The 19,669-nt window shown below is 30.0% G+C and overlaps 1 protein-coding gene across 1 annotated transcript in view; it reads left to right on the top strand.

Moving 5' to 3' along the window:
- The first annotated feature begins 218 nt into the window (after nucleotides 1-218).
- The window catches only part of LOC141289375 (trafficking protein particle complex subunit 9-like), a 31,745-nt gene continuing 12,294 nt past the window's right edge, over nucleotides 219-19,669 (top strand). Inside the window, exons 1-3 of the mRNA XM_073821482.1 lie at nucleotides 219-248; nucleotides 3,130-3,272; nucleotides 15,762-15,872. Coding sequence (XP_073677583.1) covers nucleotides 219-248; nucleotides 3,130-3,272; nucleotides 15,762-15,872 — 284 coding nt within the window. The remainder of the gene's footprint in view (nucleotides 249-3,129; nucleotides 3,273-15,761; nucleotides 15,873-19,669) is intronic.

The following is a 19,669-nucleotide window of genomic DNA, read 5'->3' on the forward strand; positions in this document are numbered from 1 at the left end:
CGAGGTTCAGGAGTTTTTTGCCCGCCTCTAAACCTGACGTAAAACAACCACGTTTGTCTGCTTTAAATCAGATGGTTTGTTCTTGGTCAGAATAAGTTATAAAGTGGCCCAGAATTGAATACTTGAGAAGTCTGACGGTGCATCTGCATGAAAGCAGTTTTCTGTTTTGCTGGTTTCTGCACACCGATTATAATTCTGAACTCCATTTGCGTGATGAGATGGCACTCTATTTTAAACCGTTTGCTCTGGTGAGGTCTGGTAAGATGAGGCAAGATGAGTGACAGCGATGATGGAATTTTAAAAGGTTTTGCTGTTTCGCTGTAAAAGGGAATGCACTATAACCATTTAAATAATGTTTACATGATGCTCCCCCTTTTTAAGTAGATTACCGAGATTACAGAGACATGGGGAAAATGGGAAAGTTTGTTCTGGAAGAATCTGCAGTTCTGGCAATATACAACGATGCAGAGAAGGCCAAGATCTCTCTCACACACACACACACACACACACACACACACATACACACACACACAGTTTGTTTCAGCCCCCGGACTGACTCAGCTTGTCCTCCTCTTTCTGCATTCTCTCCATTTACTCTTTCATTACCAGAGCTTCCTCTGTTTTTTCACCCATATTTTAATCTATTGTACTTACTTTCTGCTAATATTTATCTTCTTTCCAGTTATTAATATGGGATCAAAAATAAAAAAAAGTTATTGCTATTTTATTCTTGCAATTCTGCATTTATATCTCACACTTCTGACTTTTTTGCAAGAGAAAAAAACTGCAGATATTTTAAATAAATTGCATTTACCTTTTTGTTTATTCTGTGCCGTGTAAAAAAATAAAAGGAATTATAAAAAAAAAGGTCAGAATTATGAGATTATAAACTCAGAATTGCAGGGGAAAAAGTCTGAAATTTGAAATAAAAAGTCAGTTATTTTTTTATTTTTTGTTACATGGTGGGAAAAAACGGAATTCCAATATGTAAACTCAGAATTCTGGGAAAAAAGGTCAGAATTATGAAGAAAAAAGTCAGAATTGTAAGATATGAAGTCAGAATTGCAAGAAAAAAGTCAGAAATGTGGGATAAAAGATCATAATTAGCATTTTTTTTATTCTTTATTATTATTATTATTATTATTGTAAACTAAAGTCATAATTACAAGATATAAACTGAGAATTGTAAGATATAAACTAAGAATTGCAGGAAAAAAAGTCAAAGTTTATATCTTGCAATTATTTTATCTCACTACAAAGATTGTAAGATATAAACTTTTTCTTCAAAGTTTATATCTTACAATTCTCAGTTTATCTTATCTTATTTTAAGATATTAACTCTTATTAACTTAAAAAATGTCAGAAATGTGAGAAGCTTCAATTACCTTTTTTTTTACTACATTGCAGAAAAAAACAATTGCGAGATGTAAACTTGCAACTGAGATGTAAACCTCAGAAAATGTCAAAATTGTGGGATTAGAGTTTATACCTTGCAGTTCTGATGTTGTTTCTCAGAATTATGAAGAAAAAAGTTAATAATAAAATATAAACACAAAATTGCAGGGGAAAATGTCTGAAGTTTGAAATAAAAAGTTACTTTTTTATTTTTTGTTACATGCAGGAAAAAAAACGGAATTAAATTCATTATTCTGAAGAAAAAAGTCAGAACTATGAGATATGAAGTCAGAATTGCAAGAAAAAAGTCAAAATGTGGGATAAAAGATCATAATTAGCATTTTTATTCTTTCTTATTATTATTATTATTATTGTAAAGTCATAATTACAAGATATAAACTCAAAATTGCAGGAAAAAGAATTTTTTATCTCACAGTTCTGACTTTTTGTGAGATAGAATTCTCAGTTTATATCTCGTAATTATTTTATCTCACAAAAAAAAAACGAAATTGCAATATGCAAACTTAGAATTATAAAGAGAAAAGTCAGAATTGTGAGATATAAAGTCAGAATTGCAAGAAAAAAAGTGTGGGATAAAAGATCACAATTAGCCTTTTTTAATTTTTTTTATTCCTTATTATTATAAATTCAGAATTGCAAGATAAAATAATTGCAAGATATAACCTGAGAATTGTAAGATACAAACTCAGAATTAGAAGAACAAGGCCAAATTTTAAGTTATATTTCACAATTTTTTAAATATTTCACAATTCTAACTTTTTTGTGGGATACAATTCTCAGTTTATATGTTGCAATTATTTTAAGATATTAACTCAGAATAGCAAGAAAATGTGAGAAGTCTCAATTACTTATTAAATTTTTTCGCATTGCAGACGAAAACATAATTGCGATATGTTAAACTCACAACTTAAATGTAAACTCAGAAAATGTCAAAACTGTGAGATAAGAGTTTATAGATTACAATTCTGGGTTTATATCTCGCAGTTCTGATGTTGTTTCTCAGAATTCTGAGACAAAAAGTTTGAATTATGAGATAAAAAGTTGTTATTACCTTATTTTTATTTTTTTATTTTGTGTCTGAAACGGGCTTCCATAATGTCCTTTGTAGCTGCAATGAAAATTAAGCATTTTGCCATGATTTATTCACCCTTCAGACCGGACCTTTTTTCATTTATGGGACAAAAAGTACGAATTTCAGAGCTGCTGTTTTCAATACAACTACAGCAGAGAGTGACCAGTGGCTTTCAAGCTCCACAATGGACAAAAAAGCACCATAAAAGTACCAAACAGTACTTTTTATATGACTTCTGCACTATACTTCAAGTCTTTTGAAGTCATAACATCTTATTTGGCTCTCTCATACAAAGCTATCAAATGGCTGAGGGCAGGACACAAGATACATAGACTGCTTATAAGCTGCTTTTATGGTGCTTTCATGTTATTCTTGGAGCTTGACAGTCTCTACATTCTTTAATGGTATGAAAAAGACCAGCGTGAAGAGTTTGGAATGAGAATGACGTTTGATATGAGTAAACAGTTTAAAATTTTTGGGTGAGCTGAGGTCATGTGATCATAAGAAGCCATTCAGGATTTATGATTTTGTGTCACTGATTTGCTTTCTTCAATTGTTCAAATGGATTGGTCTGTGCTTCCATGGTTGTTGTGTGTTTGAGTTTCTGATGTGTTTTATTCTCTCTGTCTGTCTCTCTGTAGACGCTGGAGGCTGTGTTGACCTTTAAATACAGCGGAGGAGCCGGTCAGGTGGAGGGCTACTACCGCGAGCTCAGTCTGGGGGTCAGAGTGGATGTTGAACCGTCAGTTTTCTTCACACGAGTCAGCACTTTACCTGCCACCAGGTATCAAACAGTACATTTACTCTATACTCAAGAGGCAATCCTCTGCCTACCGACAGCATTTAGCACTTTTGTAGCATTTTTTTTAAAAGGAAAGTATATTAAATCTAGCGATTTAGTGACTCCTACAATTGAAAACAGTCTTTTTGCAATTCAAAATGACTTCATTTTAAATGCAGCATCATTTTAATTGTTTTAATTGTAAAAGCATGCAGTGCCTTTTAAAAGTGTCCATAACCTTTCATTTTTTTCATGTTTTGTTATGTTGCAGCCTTATGATAAACTGCTTTAAATATATATATTTTTCCAAATCAATCAACACTCCATACACCATAATGACAAAACAGGTTTGTAACAACTTTATTAGAAATAAAAGACTGAAATTGTTTAATTGCATAACTATTCATACCCTTTTTGGGACACTTGAAATTTAGCTCAGAAGCATTCATATCACTTGCATTTGTTACTACACTTTAAATGGAGTTAACCTGTGGCTAATTCCATTAAATGAGTATGATTTGGAAAGGCACACACATCTTAATAGAAGGTCTAACAGCTAAAAATGCATATCTGAACAAAAACCAAGCCCTGAGGTCCAAAAAAATGCCTGTAGAGCTCAGAGACAAGATTGCATCAAGCCAGACACCTGGGGAAGAGTTCAGAAAAAATTCTGCTGCTTTGAAGGTTCATAGAAGCATGTAGCCTTCATTATCCATAATGGAAGAAGTTTTGAGCAACTACTGTGAGACTCTTCCTAGAGCTGGCCTTCTGGCCAAACTGAGAAATATATGGAGAAGGGCCTTAGTTAGACTAGTGACCAAGAAGCTATTGGTCACTCAAGTTGAGCTCCAAGATCATATATGCAGATGAGAGAAACTTACAGAAGGACGAACATCACTGCAACACTCCACCAATCTGGTCTTTATGGTTTTAAGCCAAACTCAGTCCTCTCCTCAGTGAAGACTGTTAGACACTTAGATTGCGAGAAACAAGATTCTCTAGTCTGATGAACCTCAATTCCAAGCATCATGTATGGAAAAAAGCAGGCACTGATTATCACCCATACAGTAGCATCCTAACAGTAAAATTACTCATGCAATGTACTTACTACAGTTTTTTATTCTTAATAAATTAATTTTCAAAGTTGTCACAAATCTGTTTTGTGCTTTGTCCTTAAGGTATATGGAGTGTAGATTGATGTGGAAAAAAGTGATTTAAATCACTTTAAAATAAGGCTGCAACTTAAAAAAAATTTGAAAAAAGGGGGTATGAATACTCCCGCAAGGCACTGTACTGTATGTGCATCTGTTACGATTCATCAACTTACAGTATTGGCATGGTTCTCACCATCATAGTTTCTCACAATAAAGCACCTAAAACACTTGTTTTGCTATTTAAACTTACTTCATTTTAAATGTAACTTTAAAAAAAATATATATATATATATATATATATATATATAAACAAAACCGCCTTTAGTTACAATTCATCTACTTATTGGCATGGTTCTCACTATCATAGTTTCCTACAATAAAACACCTAAAAGAGTTTTTCTATTTAAACTAATTTTAAATGTAACTTCCAAAAAAAACACACAAAAGAATACAAATATGGGCATTTTTCTGTTTTGCACAATTGCAAAAGTAGTGTTTTTGAATGTAAAATCATATGTGCACCTGTTACGATTCCTCCACTTATAGGCATAGTTTGCATCTTAGTGCTGTCAAATCGATTAATCGCATCCAAAATAAAGTTTAGTGTGCATATTTATGCATTCAAACTCAAATTTATTCAGACACCTTCAACATTTCTCACATTATCACAGCTTATTCACTATAGTTTAAAAAAATGGTAATAAAATATGACAAGAACTCAGAGTTAAACTGTGCCAGAACAAATTCATCTTGATAATCACAAATGAATTAGTCAAACCAAAATGTATTCAGACACCTTTAAAATTTCTCACATTATCAGTTTATTTGCTATAGTTTAGAAAATGGTAATAAAATATGAGAGAGTTAAACTGTGTAAAACAAATTCATCTTGATAATATCAGATAACTTTGATAGAAAAGTATGTAACGAAACATGGTCAGGTCAAAGTGTCAAATTACATTTTTGGTCCCAAATATTTATACGTTATACTGATAGTCCACTGTGTGAAGAATTTTGGGTATAACATGTTGCAGTTTAGTTTATTTTGCCATCCTTACTTACGTAAATGAACTATAGTGTCCTTCACCCACTAGTACAAACATATAAAAAATATATAGACTGTATATACATATAAATATACACAGTAAACAATATATTATGTAAATACAAACTTTTATTTTAGATAAGATTAATTGCAATTATTTGCGATTAATCGATTTGACAGCACTAGTACTTTCTCTCTCTCTATAATGCATAAGACATGTGAATTTTTCCCCATTTTTTTATTATTAACTCTCAAGTTTCACTAGTGAGCCTTACACTAATGTCTTTAGTGTTAGTTCTCTAAGAGAGGTAATAAACGCAAAACAACCTGTCATTGTCTTAAATGAAAAATGAACACACTAAACGGCTTAAAGATGAATAATAGATTGTGATTTTGACATCAAACAGCTCCAGAGCACTATGAAACATCACCGTACATCCATTTAGGTCGTTGACATTATAACATACCATCCAAACACACTGTCCTGTAATGGTAATGAGTGCTCAGTTGCATTATTAAGGGCGAGGTCTCATCTGCTGGATGAATGCAGCCGCAAAGGTCATTTATGAAGAAGCCACTCTGTATTAGTCGACCTGAACGCTGATGTTTAGTGTGATACAGCAGAGGTGGATATGAATGACTGCTGCTGAGACAGAGAGATGGAGAGAGGGATAGACAGATGGAGATGGATGGATAGAGAGAGAGACTGATCACACCTTAGTAATGACCACTTGAAGTGACTCATTAGCTGTAATAATATCTGCTGTCTCAGTCATCTAGATCATCTATCATTCCTGTCGGATGGATCGGCTGCTCACACGCTGCGTTTCGCTGAGCGTTTCTCTTTATAACACTCTGGGCCAGTGCATTTATCAGTAGTGTGACAGCAGCTCTGCTGTTTTCATAATAGTAAATAGCCAAATATGTAGTCGTATGTAGCTAAATATATTGACTGTGTCAAATGTTGATAATCTGATTCATTTTAGCAAGTCAGTTCACTGATTCATTTGAATCATCACTCAGTAATCATACACTTTAATGTACCTTTAGAGAAACTACTTTAAAAAAAAGAATAATAATGGCTTGAGCTGCTGTGAATTATGAGTTTCAAAGTCGCTTCCTCAGCACTGCTGTGTGTGCCTCATTCTGAGCTTTATTTATTCAAGAAATGGCCTTAAACCTCAAATTATGATTAGCTCATTCTTCCACAGAAGGCCAAGAAAGTTTTATTCGGCAAACTGGACTCTGGCCAAGAACAAGAGCGGGGCGTAGAAATGGAAAGTCTTGCTTATGGTGAATGGGTGTGAAATATTTAGCAGTCTGCTGGTGAATGTGTTTGTCTGATGGCTTCAGGTGCTCTAAAAATAGCAGCACTAAATGTGAACACACTTCATTACATCCCTACGAGGGCAACAGGTTTATAAAGGAGTGTGTAATGTCTTGTGTGCCAAGGTGTTATAGGCTTTTGGTTAGACTATGCAGTTATAATTCAGAACTGTAGAATATGTATACTACATTATATTTTTGATTTATAAACGTTATTATATACTATCTTCAGATTATTCATTCTAATATAATATAATACTGTTGTTAAATATTGTTTGTTTTTACATATTTTATATAAATTTTTTAAATATAATATTTAATATTTAAATAGTATTATTATTATCATCATATTTAACTATGATATTTAATATAATATTGTTGATTATTTCATTTGGTTTATTAGATTGGAATGAAATATAATATAATATAATACTATTATTTTTTTTTTAAATATGTAAATATTTAGATGCATATTTAAATGTAATATAATATGTAATATTTAAATATTATTACTTATTTATAAAAACTTTAAATTATTAGAATAATTATTTATTTTAAATATATTATTATTATTATTTATTAGATATGTATTATTAATAATTTTAAATATCATTATGTTTATTATAATTATTCAATTTAATATTTAATATAACATTTTTAATTATTTGATTGGTTTATTTGATTGGAATATAATATAATAATAGTATTATTGTTATTGAATATTGTTTTTAAATATTTAAATATTTATCTGCATATTTAAATATAATATGTAATATTTAAATATTATTATTTAATGTTATTACTTATTATTAAAATATTTAAATAAAATTATTGAAATTATTAATTTATTTTACATATATTATTATTATTGGATATATATCATTAATTTTTATTAAAATATTTATTATTCATTATTTTAAGTGTTATTATTATTATTATATGTAATTTCAAATAACATTGTTGATTATTTGATTGGAATATAATATAATAGTATTATTGTTATTAAATATTGGTTATAAATAATATGTAATATGTAATATTTAAATATTATTTATTATCAAATGTTTTTGAAATATTTAAATTACATTATTATTAAAATATTGTATTATTTTATTATTATTAATTAAATATTTGTTATTATTTTAAATATAATTATTAATAATATTAATATACATTTATTTTTTATATACATATATACTACATGTTCTTGATATACACTAAGATGGCAAATGATCATAATAATAATTTACATTTACATACATTTATGTATGTACATTAAGTATTTTTAATGCAATAGCAATTATGACACATTGAAGGTAAAAAAAAATATATATATATATTTATAATAAATAAATGAATAAAAGCCACTTGCGCTACATTTCCACAGCGTGAAGGCTTATTACTTTGAAAAGAAAATTACACCTTTTTTTTTTCCATGAACTTGGTTACTCTATTAATAAATACATTGAAAGGTATAATTCAGTATTTCATCATACTCTTTAAGTAACTATATTATTTCTGAAAACATTTAATGAAATCCAATGTGTTTTATAAGTTATTGTCAATTCATTTTATAACACATTATATATGTACAGTACAGGCTTTGATAGGAACGGGAAGCGTTTACACACGTACACTCTCAGACACTAATGTTCACAGCCTCTTGAAGGATCCACTCGAGTGCGGTGCAGTTCTTCAGCTCACTACCTCTGAGGAGATGAAATAATGTTCCTGAGATGGAAATCTTCTAGACATTTCTGGGCGGTGGGTCCAGACAAATGGCCCATCGTCTGCGCTGAATAATGTAGGCAGACTAGAGGTCTGTTCCACACCACAGACCTGATGAACACTCATTGGACTGCCTAGAGTATTTCTCTTTAAAGATTCTTAAAGATGCTGGGGCGATACACGTAAAGCTGTCTGTGACTAATGTCTGTGTGTCTAATTCACACCCACACCTCTTATGTGTGGAAAAATGTACAGCATGTGTGTGTTCGATCAAGTCAATTCAACGGGATGTTGTAGAAAGCAAGTGTTTAATTACTAAACTCAGACACCATCAACACACGCCCACAACACACACCTCACCAGCGCTTTTAGACACACTTAACACAGAAATAATACAGGAAGACCATTAAATGAAAAACAACCTGTCTTAAAAAAGCTTTTATGTCTTGCATGGTGTGAGCGGATGTAGTAAGACGAGGAACTCCGGAAGAAAGAAAACATTCAAATGCCTTAAATCATATGCATTAATTCACTTATAATGGAAGTCTATGGAGGGAAGCATTCAGGATGATTCAAAGCAGAAATCTGCAACTCATAATATTAAGTTGGATATATTAATTCTTTGTGAGTATTGTTTTTAGATATTTTGAGTTTTCTTGTTTTCTTTCTCTCAATTTGCCTTTTTTGTTAGAATTTCAAGATATAAACTCACAATTCTGAGAAAAAAGTCAGAATTGCATGATATAAATTTTAAATTGCAATATATACACTAAGAATTGCAAGAAAAAAGTCATTTTTACCCTTTTTATTTTTTTATCCCATGGAAACTCAATTAGATTTTTTTTTTTTTTTTCAGAATTGTGAGATATAAACTGCGATATGTAAACTCAGAATTGCAAGAAAAAAGACATTTTAGTTTATATCACTCAATTCTGACTTGATTTCCGAATTTAAGTTTGAATTGTAAGATAAAAAAGTCATAGTTACTTTTTTATTTTTTATTTTATTTTTATTCCATGATAGATAACATAGTTATTTTTTATCCTGTGGTGGAAATGGGTTTACATAATTATATATAATATTATATATTTTTAAAAATTAAATTATTACATACAAAAATAGTTCTATATGGCTGTTTATGACTGTTCTTGAGTCATATAATAGTAGAATAAATTAATACATTTATTTGTAAAAAAAAAAAAAAAAATATATATATATATATATATATATATATATATATATATATATATATATATAATAATGTTGTAAATACTAGGTTTTTAGTTGTAGTAGTTGTTATAATAATAATAATAATAATAAGTAATAGTAGTTATAATTAATAATATATGACAATAATAATGATAATAATAATAATAATACATGTATGAAAATCTGTTGTTTTTAAATTATTATTTAAAAAATGTTAAATATGACTGTTTATCACTGTTTTTGAGTCATATAATAGTAACATAAATTAATACATTTATTTTAAAAAAATTTGAATAATGTTGTAAAGAGTAGATTTCCAGCTGTAGTAGTTATAATGATAATAATAATAATAAGTAATGGCAGTAGTAATTTATAACATATGACAGTAAATAGTAATAATAATAATAATAATAATTATACATTAATGAAAATCTGTTGTTTTTTTAATTATTATCTTTCAAAACATATAATATATAATAATAATAATAATAATAATAAGTACTAGTACTAGTAGTAATTGACAATAGATTACAATTGCAAAAAATCCTAATAATAATATTAATATATTTATAAAAATGTTATAAGTATAATTGTTTTTTATTAAATTATTATATATAAAAATATGGTTTATAACTGTTTAGCACTGTTTTTGAGTCATATAATAGTAACAAATTAATGATTGTTTTATTTTCAGTTAATAGCAATAATAATGATTAATAATAATAATAATAATAAATATATGAAAATATGTTATTATTTATTCAATTATTACAATTAAAAAATAATATTACAAAAACTATTATTAAAAATGTTATTTTTATCACTCTTTATCATGTTTATCACTGTTTTCAGTCATATAATAGTAACATAAATGCATTGATTTTATTATATATATAAATCCTATAATATATAATCCTATATAATAATAATTGATAATAATACATTTATGAAAATCTGTCATTAATTTTTAGATATTTTGTTATAGTAAATAAATATATTAATATATATTAAATATATTATTGTTATAGTAATATATTTGAATTCTATAGAAATAACAATTAATAGATTGTATATTAAATATCATTAATTTTTTTCCTTTAACGTTGTTGCTTTCCTGAAGCTCAAACAATAGATAGCACTCGCAACATCAAGGTCATGGGTTTGATTCATAGGGAGTGACTGCATTGGATGTAACTTTACACAGCCAGTGTTAGCAGTTCTTTGACATTGGGTCAACAGGTGTAATCTTCTTATGGCTATGCTATCGAATTGATGTGTACATTATTTTCACATTTATAGTGCGTTGTCTTTCGCCCAAGAACTTCTCCTGTAAGTGCATTACATGTTTATTTGTAAAGCACTTTCCACAATCCATTCCATTTCGAAGCAGCTTTACAGAAAATCTTGCCTTATTGTCTCAAAACCCCCAGTGAGCTGCTGAAAGCGAATAGGCTAAACAAAAAAAGATGTTTATTTCGAAGAAAGATTATGAATACAATCCTTTGTTAGTTCTTTTAATGAGATCCAGAATGTGTATTAACAAAGTAAATGGGGTCAAATTCCTGTAATGTTTAAATTAAAACGTTCCTCCGTTTTTTTTCCGGCGGTGACGTCATTGGACTCCGCTGCGGGAAAACTTTCGGCATCTGCTCACGAGTTCGAGAGAGATTGATGGAGAGCGAGAGAATGAGGGATGCTCGGTGTTGAGTAAGCATTGGTTGGCACCCGCTCTCAATTTCTCTCTGCTATTTAAAACTTGGCAGCATCTCTTGTGATGATTCATTCCCCACTGATCACTGTAAGAAATGAGAGAGAGAGAGAGAGAGAGAGACATACAGTATGTGTTCATATCATTCAAAATCTCTGCTGTTTATACACAAATGGCTCACTGTGCTTTAAAGAGGTCATATCATGGTAAACTGGCCTTTTCTTCTCGCTCTATTGAAATTTAATGCACTATATTTGATGTACTAATCCTTAAAGGTACAGATGCTGAAACTAGACTCTTTGATTCTAATGGTAAGAGAAGATGAAGATTGAAAATAGTCACGAAAACTAAATTATGACTGTTTTTGCTGCAAGAAACTGCGAGTAATGTTGTAAGTAGACTTTGGGGAGGAAACACAAGCAGGGTCGAATTGGATTTGTGTGTATTGCGTTACTGTGGTGGGTTTGAGAATTTGTTTCCATAAATAAAGATGCAGGTGACACACACACAAAGCTTTCGCTACATGAAAGAGATGCTAACCTTTGATGTTTGGACAGAAGATGACAAGTACATCTGCATGACCTCTTGTGCCCATCTGTTTTGGGTGTGTGTTTGTGTGTGTGTTTGTATCAGTGGTATAAACTGATGTCAGAATGAATATCAAATATATTTAAATCAAGCAAATTTTGTAGATATTTGTGTATATTCATAACTGTTCAAAAGTGTATATACACTACCAGTCAAAAGTTTTTGAACGGTAAGATTTTTTATATTTTTTAAAGAAGTCTCTTTTGCTCTCCAAGCCTGTATTTATTTTTACTATTTAAAATAACTGCTTTCTGTTTGAATATATTTTAAAATGTAAGATATTCCTGTGATCAAAGCAAAAATTTTAGCATCATTACTCCAGTCTTCATGATCCTTCAGAAATCATTCTAATATTATTATATAACATTATTATATAACATTTTACTATGCTGATTTGCTGTTTGAGAAACATTTTATACGAAACAAATAACATTTATTATTATTATCAATATTTAAAACAGTTTTTTGATATATAGAAAGATCCAAAGATCAGCATTTATCTGAAAAACTTTATATATTATAAAACGTAACATTATGTATTATAACATTCAAAAGCTTGGAGTCAGAATATATATATATATATATATATATATATTTTTTTTTTTTTGGAAAGATAATATAGAAATTAATACTTTTATTTAGTGATGACAAAGACATTTATAATGTTACCTGAAAAAAAAAAATTGCTCGGCTGTTTTCAACATAATAATCATAATAATAATACCTTTTTTTGCAGCAGCAAATCATAATGCAATGATTTCTGAAAGATCATGTGACTAGAGTAATGATGCTAAAAAAACATCTTTGAAATCACAGGAATAAATTACATTTTAATATATATTCAAATAGAAAAAGGTTATTTTAAATAGTAAAAATATTTCACAATTTTACTTTTTTTTTTTTTTTTTTTTGCTGTACTTTGGATCAAGTAAATGCAGGCTTTGTCAGAAGAAGAGACTTCTTTAAAAAAATATTACAAATCTTAATGTTCAAAAACTTTTGACTGGTACTTTGAAAAAATAAAGTCTCTTATGTTTACTAAGGGTGATTTTTATTTTTAAAAATGCAGTAAAATGTAATATTGTTGAAATATTTTTACAAGGTAAAATAAGTGTAAATTTGAATATTTTTTTAAATGTTATTTATTCTTGTGACTTTCAGCATTTTTACTCCATTTTATTATCAATGTTAAAAACAGTTGTGCTGTTTTATTTGTTTTTGGAAACAAAGATACTTTTTTTCCAGTATTCTTTGATGAATAGTTCAAAAGAGCAGCATTTGACAGATTTTGGCAGCAAAATAAAATAAAAAACATATATTTTTTATGATATTGAAAAACTAATGTTTTAAGATAATAACTCATCCACTCATCCATGAAAGATTATTTAAAGAAATAATACTTTTATTCATGCAATACATTGAATAAATAAATTGAAAGTGACTGACATGATATTTATATTTTTATGAAAGGTTTCTATTTCAAATAAATGCTGTTCTAAAATGAAATAAAAACAACACAAAACACACAAAAATAGTATTTTTCTAGAAATTCTAAAAAATTATTGTCCCTGAACTTTTGAACAGTAGTGTATATGTTGCATGAATAATATATTTATTATTTTACAAAATAATAAACATGTTTCACATAAAAACAATAAAACAGATAATAAAGTAATTAATTTAAAACAAAAATAACAATTTAATATATTCTAAATATATAATTTTATATAATCTAAACATATATTTTTTAATTATTAAAAATAATCTAAAAATGGTCTTTGTTAAATCATTTTACAATATCTTGTTTACTTTTATCCATTTGTCCAGTGCAATGTTTTCTTTGTCCCAACCAACTGTGACACAGGAAGCATTGTGTTGTGTTTGTTTGTTTGTTTGTTTTTTTATTTCTGCTGTGTTGTGCTAACCCCGCCCACAGTGAAATCTCATTGGTCCAAAGTCCTGATTGGCTACAACTGTGCACATTTACAAGTTTTACTTGATTTTTGCTTTGAGTGACAGCAGAAGTTTTACTAAGATTTACGTCTTTTGGCATTAAAATAGTACTTAAAATAGACTTCTGTGGTGCCCGTGAGTTTGAACTTCCAAAATGCAGTTTAAATGCAGCTTCAAAGGGCTCTAAACAATCCTAGCCAAGAAAAAGGGTCTTATCTAGCGAAACGATTGGTTATTTAAAAAAAAAAAAAAAATTCTACACTTTTTAACCTCAAATGCTTGTCATGTCTAGCTCTGCGTCAACTCTGTTTATTCCGTTTCTCCGCAGTTAGGGTATGTCGAAAAATAGTGCTGCCAGGATTCACTAAAGACACGCAGTTAAAAATTACTGCTGAAAAGGCTTGGACACAGTTATTTTTGTGCCTGACCTTATTGAATATGCATTTGTAGGTGTTTCCCTTTCAGACGGAAAATATATCGGAGGAGACTATTAAAATGAATCACACATCATGATTTACTACCGTTTGTGTTCATCAGCTTACTAGTATTTGCGCCATTATTTAACGCCAAAAAAAGCATGTCTTAAAGGAGAAGTTCACTTCCGGAACAAAAATTCAGTCGTAAAGAAATTGTTTTTTGAGGAAAACATTTAGGGATTTCTCTCCATATGGTGGGCTTCTATGGTGCCCCTGAGTTTGAAAATGCTTCCAAAATGCAGCTTAAATGCAGTTTCAAAGGGGTTTAAATGATCCCAGCCAAGAAAAAGGGTCTTATCTAGCAAAATAATCAGTTATTTTTTTAAAAAATTTGACAATTTGTACACTTTTTAACCTCAAATGCTTGTCTCTGTGTATTCCGGTTCAAGACAGTTAGGGTATGTCGAAAAACTCCCATCTCTTTTTCTCCTTCAACTTCAAAATCGTTACATCGCTGCAGAAGTACCGACCCAGTGTTTACAAAGTGAACGTGTAGAGAAGATCAAAGACCTTTTACAAAAAAGTAAGAGAAAATTAGATGGGAGTTTTTCGACATACTTTAAACTGTCTTGAACCGGAATACATAGAGTACACGCAGAGCTAGACAAGACAAGCATATGTGACCCTGGACCACAAAACCAGTCTTAAGTCGCTGGGGTATATTTGTAGCAATAGCCAAAAATACATTGTATGGGTCAAAATTATTGATTTTTCTTTTATGTCAAAAATCATTAGGAAATTAGGTACAGATCATGTTACATTAAGATTTTTTGTAAAATTCCTACTGTAAACCTATCAAAATGTAATTTTTGATTAGTAAAATGCATTGTTAAGAACTTAGATTCCAGATTTTCAAATAGATGTATCTCGGCCAAATATTGTCCTATCCTAACAAACTATACATCAATAGAAAGCTTATTTATTGAGCTTTCGTATGATGTATATATCTCAGTTTTGTAAAATTTAACCTTATGACTGGTTTTGTGGTCCAGGGTCACATATGTGGTTAAAAAGTATATCAATTTAATTTATTTATTTTTTATTTATTTTTTTTTTTAGAAAATAACCAATTGTTTCACTAGATAAGACCCTTTTTCCTCGGCTGGGATTGTTTAGAGCCCTTTGAAGCTGCATTTAAACTGCATTTTGGAAGTTCAAACTCACAGGCACCATAGAAGTCCACTATATGGAGAGAAATCCTGAAATCTGGCCCTTCATATTCAGTCTTTAATAATTAAATGACGTGATTCACAGGCTGTGTGAGTTCTGTACTTCATTAATACTTCTCGGTTTGTCTTTCTCCAGTACTCGTCAATGTCATCTACTGCTGGATGTGTTCAACTCGACCGAACATGAGCTCACGCTGTCTGCCAAGAACAACCAGGACCTGGTGCTGCACGCCAGCGAGTGTCAGAGGTACACACACACACACACACACACACACACACACACACACACAAACACACACGGACTCCTCCTTCATCAGTGTGATGTAACGCCGTCTGTCTGGCTGATTGAAGTCTGTAGACTGTCAGACGGCATTACCTGACCCTCTCCTCCTCTGACAGCTCTCCATTTCATGAAAGTTACTCTCATGAACCAGAGCTGCAGCGGGTCACACTTTCTGACTTTCATAGAGCTTCTCTCGCTTATAGTGTCTCCGTATACGTCGCAGCAGGTTTCTGATGTGTCTCTCTAAAATTGCCTTTAGGGCCTTTTTTTGAAGATTTGCAGAGAAATGTAAACCTAAGGAGACAGGATTCACCACATGACATGCCTTCGTTTGAAGGAACGAAGGATAAAATGCAAATGTGACTGATTTATTTCCCGCCTGACTTGAGTGATTAAGATAAGCAAAATCATGATTATATCTTGATTCATGTAAAGTTTGTACTTATTTCCTCTTTTGGAAGCCGATAGATTAGAACCAAGTAACCACATTGCAATCATTAAACAGCTAGTTTATCCAAAATATCAACATTCAGTCATCATTAAATCACAAGCGTGTCTTTTTGAACCCTTATGATGTTATTTCTTTTGTGAAATACAATAGGAGATGTTATTTGAAAAATGCTCTTAAATCACATTTGCATATTCAAATTCGCCATGTTGTGATTGATGGAGACACTGAAATGGTATTTGGTCATTGACATGAAATCTGTTGCGACATTTAAATTTCATGTTTTGGGTAATTTGTTTTTTAAAGGTTATCAGAATATCCCTTTTGGTATAATAATACCCGTTGCCTCATAAAAAAATAAGTTTGTCGTGCACAAGGGTTCTAAATGAACATTAGCCAAGCAAGTGTTTTGAGTAAGTTTGAGTAAATTTGTGTTAGTAACAAAAAAAAAAAAAAAAAAAAAAAAAAATTATTTGATCAAAAATCCAGCAAAAAATGTAATATTGTGAAATATTATTTTAATATAAAATAACAGTTTTCTATGTTAATATGTTTTAAAATGTAATTTATTCCTATGATGCAAAGCAGAATTTTCAGCATCATTACTTCAGTCTTCAGTGTCACATGATCCTTTAGAAATCATTCTAATATCCTGATTTATTATCAATGTTGATAGCAGTTGCGCTGATTAATATTTCGTTTTGCGACATGATATTTGTTCAGGATTCTTTAATGGATAAAAAGTTAAAAAGAACAGCATTTATTTAAAATAGAAATATTTTGTAACAATGTAAACTACCATTTAAACATTTGTGGTCAGTAAATTTTTATTCTTTCTTTCTTTTTTTTTATTCACCAAGGATGTGTTAAATTGATAAAAAGTGATAGCAAAGACTTACATTGTTAGAATAGATTTCTATTTTGAATAAATACTGTTATTTTCCATTTTTTATTCATCAAAGAATCCTGAAAAAGTATCACAGGTTCCGAAAAAATATTAAATCTTTCCAACATTGTTAATAAAAATAATAAATCAACATATTAGAATGATTTCTGAAGGATCATGTAACACTGAAGACTGAAGTAATGGCTGATGGAAATTCAGCTTTGCTTCACAGGAATAATTATATTTTAAAATATGTTTAAGTAGAAAATCATTATTTTAAACTGTAATAATATTTTACAGTATTACAGTCTGTATTTTTTAATGAAATAAATGCAGCTTTGATGATCATAAGAGACTTCTTTAAAAAACATCTTAATGAAATCATGAATTCAGAACACCTATCATTTTAATAATAGTTTTTTAATATTTATATTTTATAAATAATTTATATATATATATATATATATATATATATATATATATATATATATATATATATATATATACTTTTTTTTAATAAATAAATTGAAAGTGACATAAATGGCATTTGTATCATTATTGACATTTATAAAAGATTTCTATTTTAAATAAATGCTGTTCTTTTGAGCTTTCTATTTGTCAAAGAATCCTGAAAAAATATCATGGTTTCCATAAAATATAAACAGTTTTTGACATTGGTAATTTTAAGAAATGTTTCTTGAACAAAAAATCAGCATATTAGAATGATTTCTGAAGGATCATGTGACACTAAAGAGTAATGGCTGATGAAAATTAAAATTTAAATAATTTAACTAAAAAATTATTTTAAGCTGTAATAATATTTTACAATATTACGTTTTTATCTGTATTTTTGATCAAGCAAATGCAGCCTTGATAAGCATAAGAGAATTCTTTACAAAACATTAAAAATTGTACTGATCACAGACTTTTCCACTAAAGAAAATATTATCAGATTGAACTTTTTCTTAAGTGGAAAATGTATGTATCATAAATTCATACATTTTATAAATGTATACATTTTTCATGAATTCAGAACACATATATATTTAATGATATTTAAAAATATATATATTTTTAGAATTAATAAATCATCCATTTTGGAAGTCAGTATATATATATATATATATATTTTTTTTTTTTTTTTTTTTTTTAGGAAATAATACTTTTATTCAGGATGCAATAAATTGAGTAAATAAATTGAAAGTGACAGAAATTACATTTATATTTTATTTTAAGATTTCTATTTCAAATAAAACAATTAAAAAATAAGCTTTCGATTTGTCAAAGAATCCTGGAGAACAAAAATATCAGTTTCCATGAAATATAAACAGTTTTCAACATTGATAATAATAAGAAATCTTGAGCAGCAAATCAGCATATTAGAATATTTTCTAGATCATGTGACACTAAAAAAACAGAGTGATGCTGAGAGACGTCCTTCAAAACATTGAAAAACCTTAACAAACCACAAACTTTTGAAAGGTAGTGTTTTTTAAAAGCTAAATGCATTTGCTTTTGTTTTCCAATATTTTGATGACTAATTTTCCCAGTTCCCCGTTCCTTTCTCTCTGCACTGTCCTGTCCACTAAAAGCATAAAAATCCCTTAGAGTTAAAAATGTAGCCACTATAAACTGCTTTATAGGTTTGTGTTGACTCGCAGGGCTGCATTTTCTTTGTATACGAGCCCTTCTGTCGCCCTGCGGGTGACTTACCCTTCCCCCGATCACCTCTGTGGATCACCTGATTAATGATTTGATTGGGAAACGTGCTGCTTTGGCCAATGCCTGAATCAGAAAGAATTGATGAACAGATTACAGAGTTCCAGAAGCTGCGGGGTGATTGATTCTGGAGGATGAAATATAAATGACTACATGCTGATCGATGTGTGTGTGTGTGTGTGTGTGTGTGTGTGTGTGTGCGTGTGCTGGTTATCGATCCCGTGGAGGGCTAAAACGGGTTTCCCCCCTTTAATGGCACTGTGTGTGTTATGTGTTATTGTGTAGTTCTTCATGCCGATTCTTTCTGTCTTTTCTCGTAATGTGAGATGTCTCATCTCGTGGTGGTTCTGTGTCTTTTCCTCTGCCTTGTTCTGTCGTTCAGTATGATGAATGCTTTTAGGGAGAGGTTTTTTAAAAAGGACGAGACTGTCCTCGTTGCATACCAATCATTCCTGTCAGTCATCCGCGGGCCGCCGGCGTGACAATGAGGCATCCAGCGGTGCGAGGGCTCACCTTCACTAATCGATTTCTCTGAGCCTTAGATCTCCTCAACCTTCTTTTTCTGTTTGAGAGGGATTGTTTCTGTAAGAGCTGAATACGCTGGAGTTTCTCTGGGTGCAGGGTTCTGTATTATTTAAGATTCAGATGAAATCTTGATTGATTTCCTGGTCTTGGTGCATTTTGTGTTTTCTGCACTGGTCAAGGACA

The sequence above is a fragment of the Garra rufa genome, chromosome 17 (genome assembly GCF_049309525.1).
Source record: "Garra rufa chromosome 17, GarRuf1.0, whole genome shotgun sequence".
Lineage (NCBI taxonomy): Eukaryota > Metazoa > Chordata > Actinopteri > Cypriniformes > Cyprinidae > Garra > Garra rufa.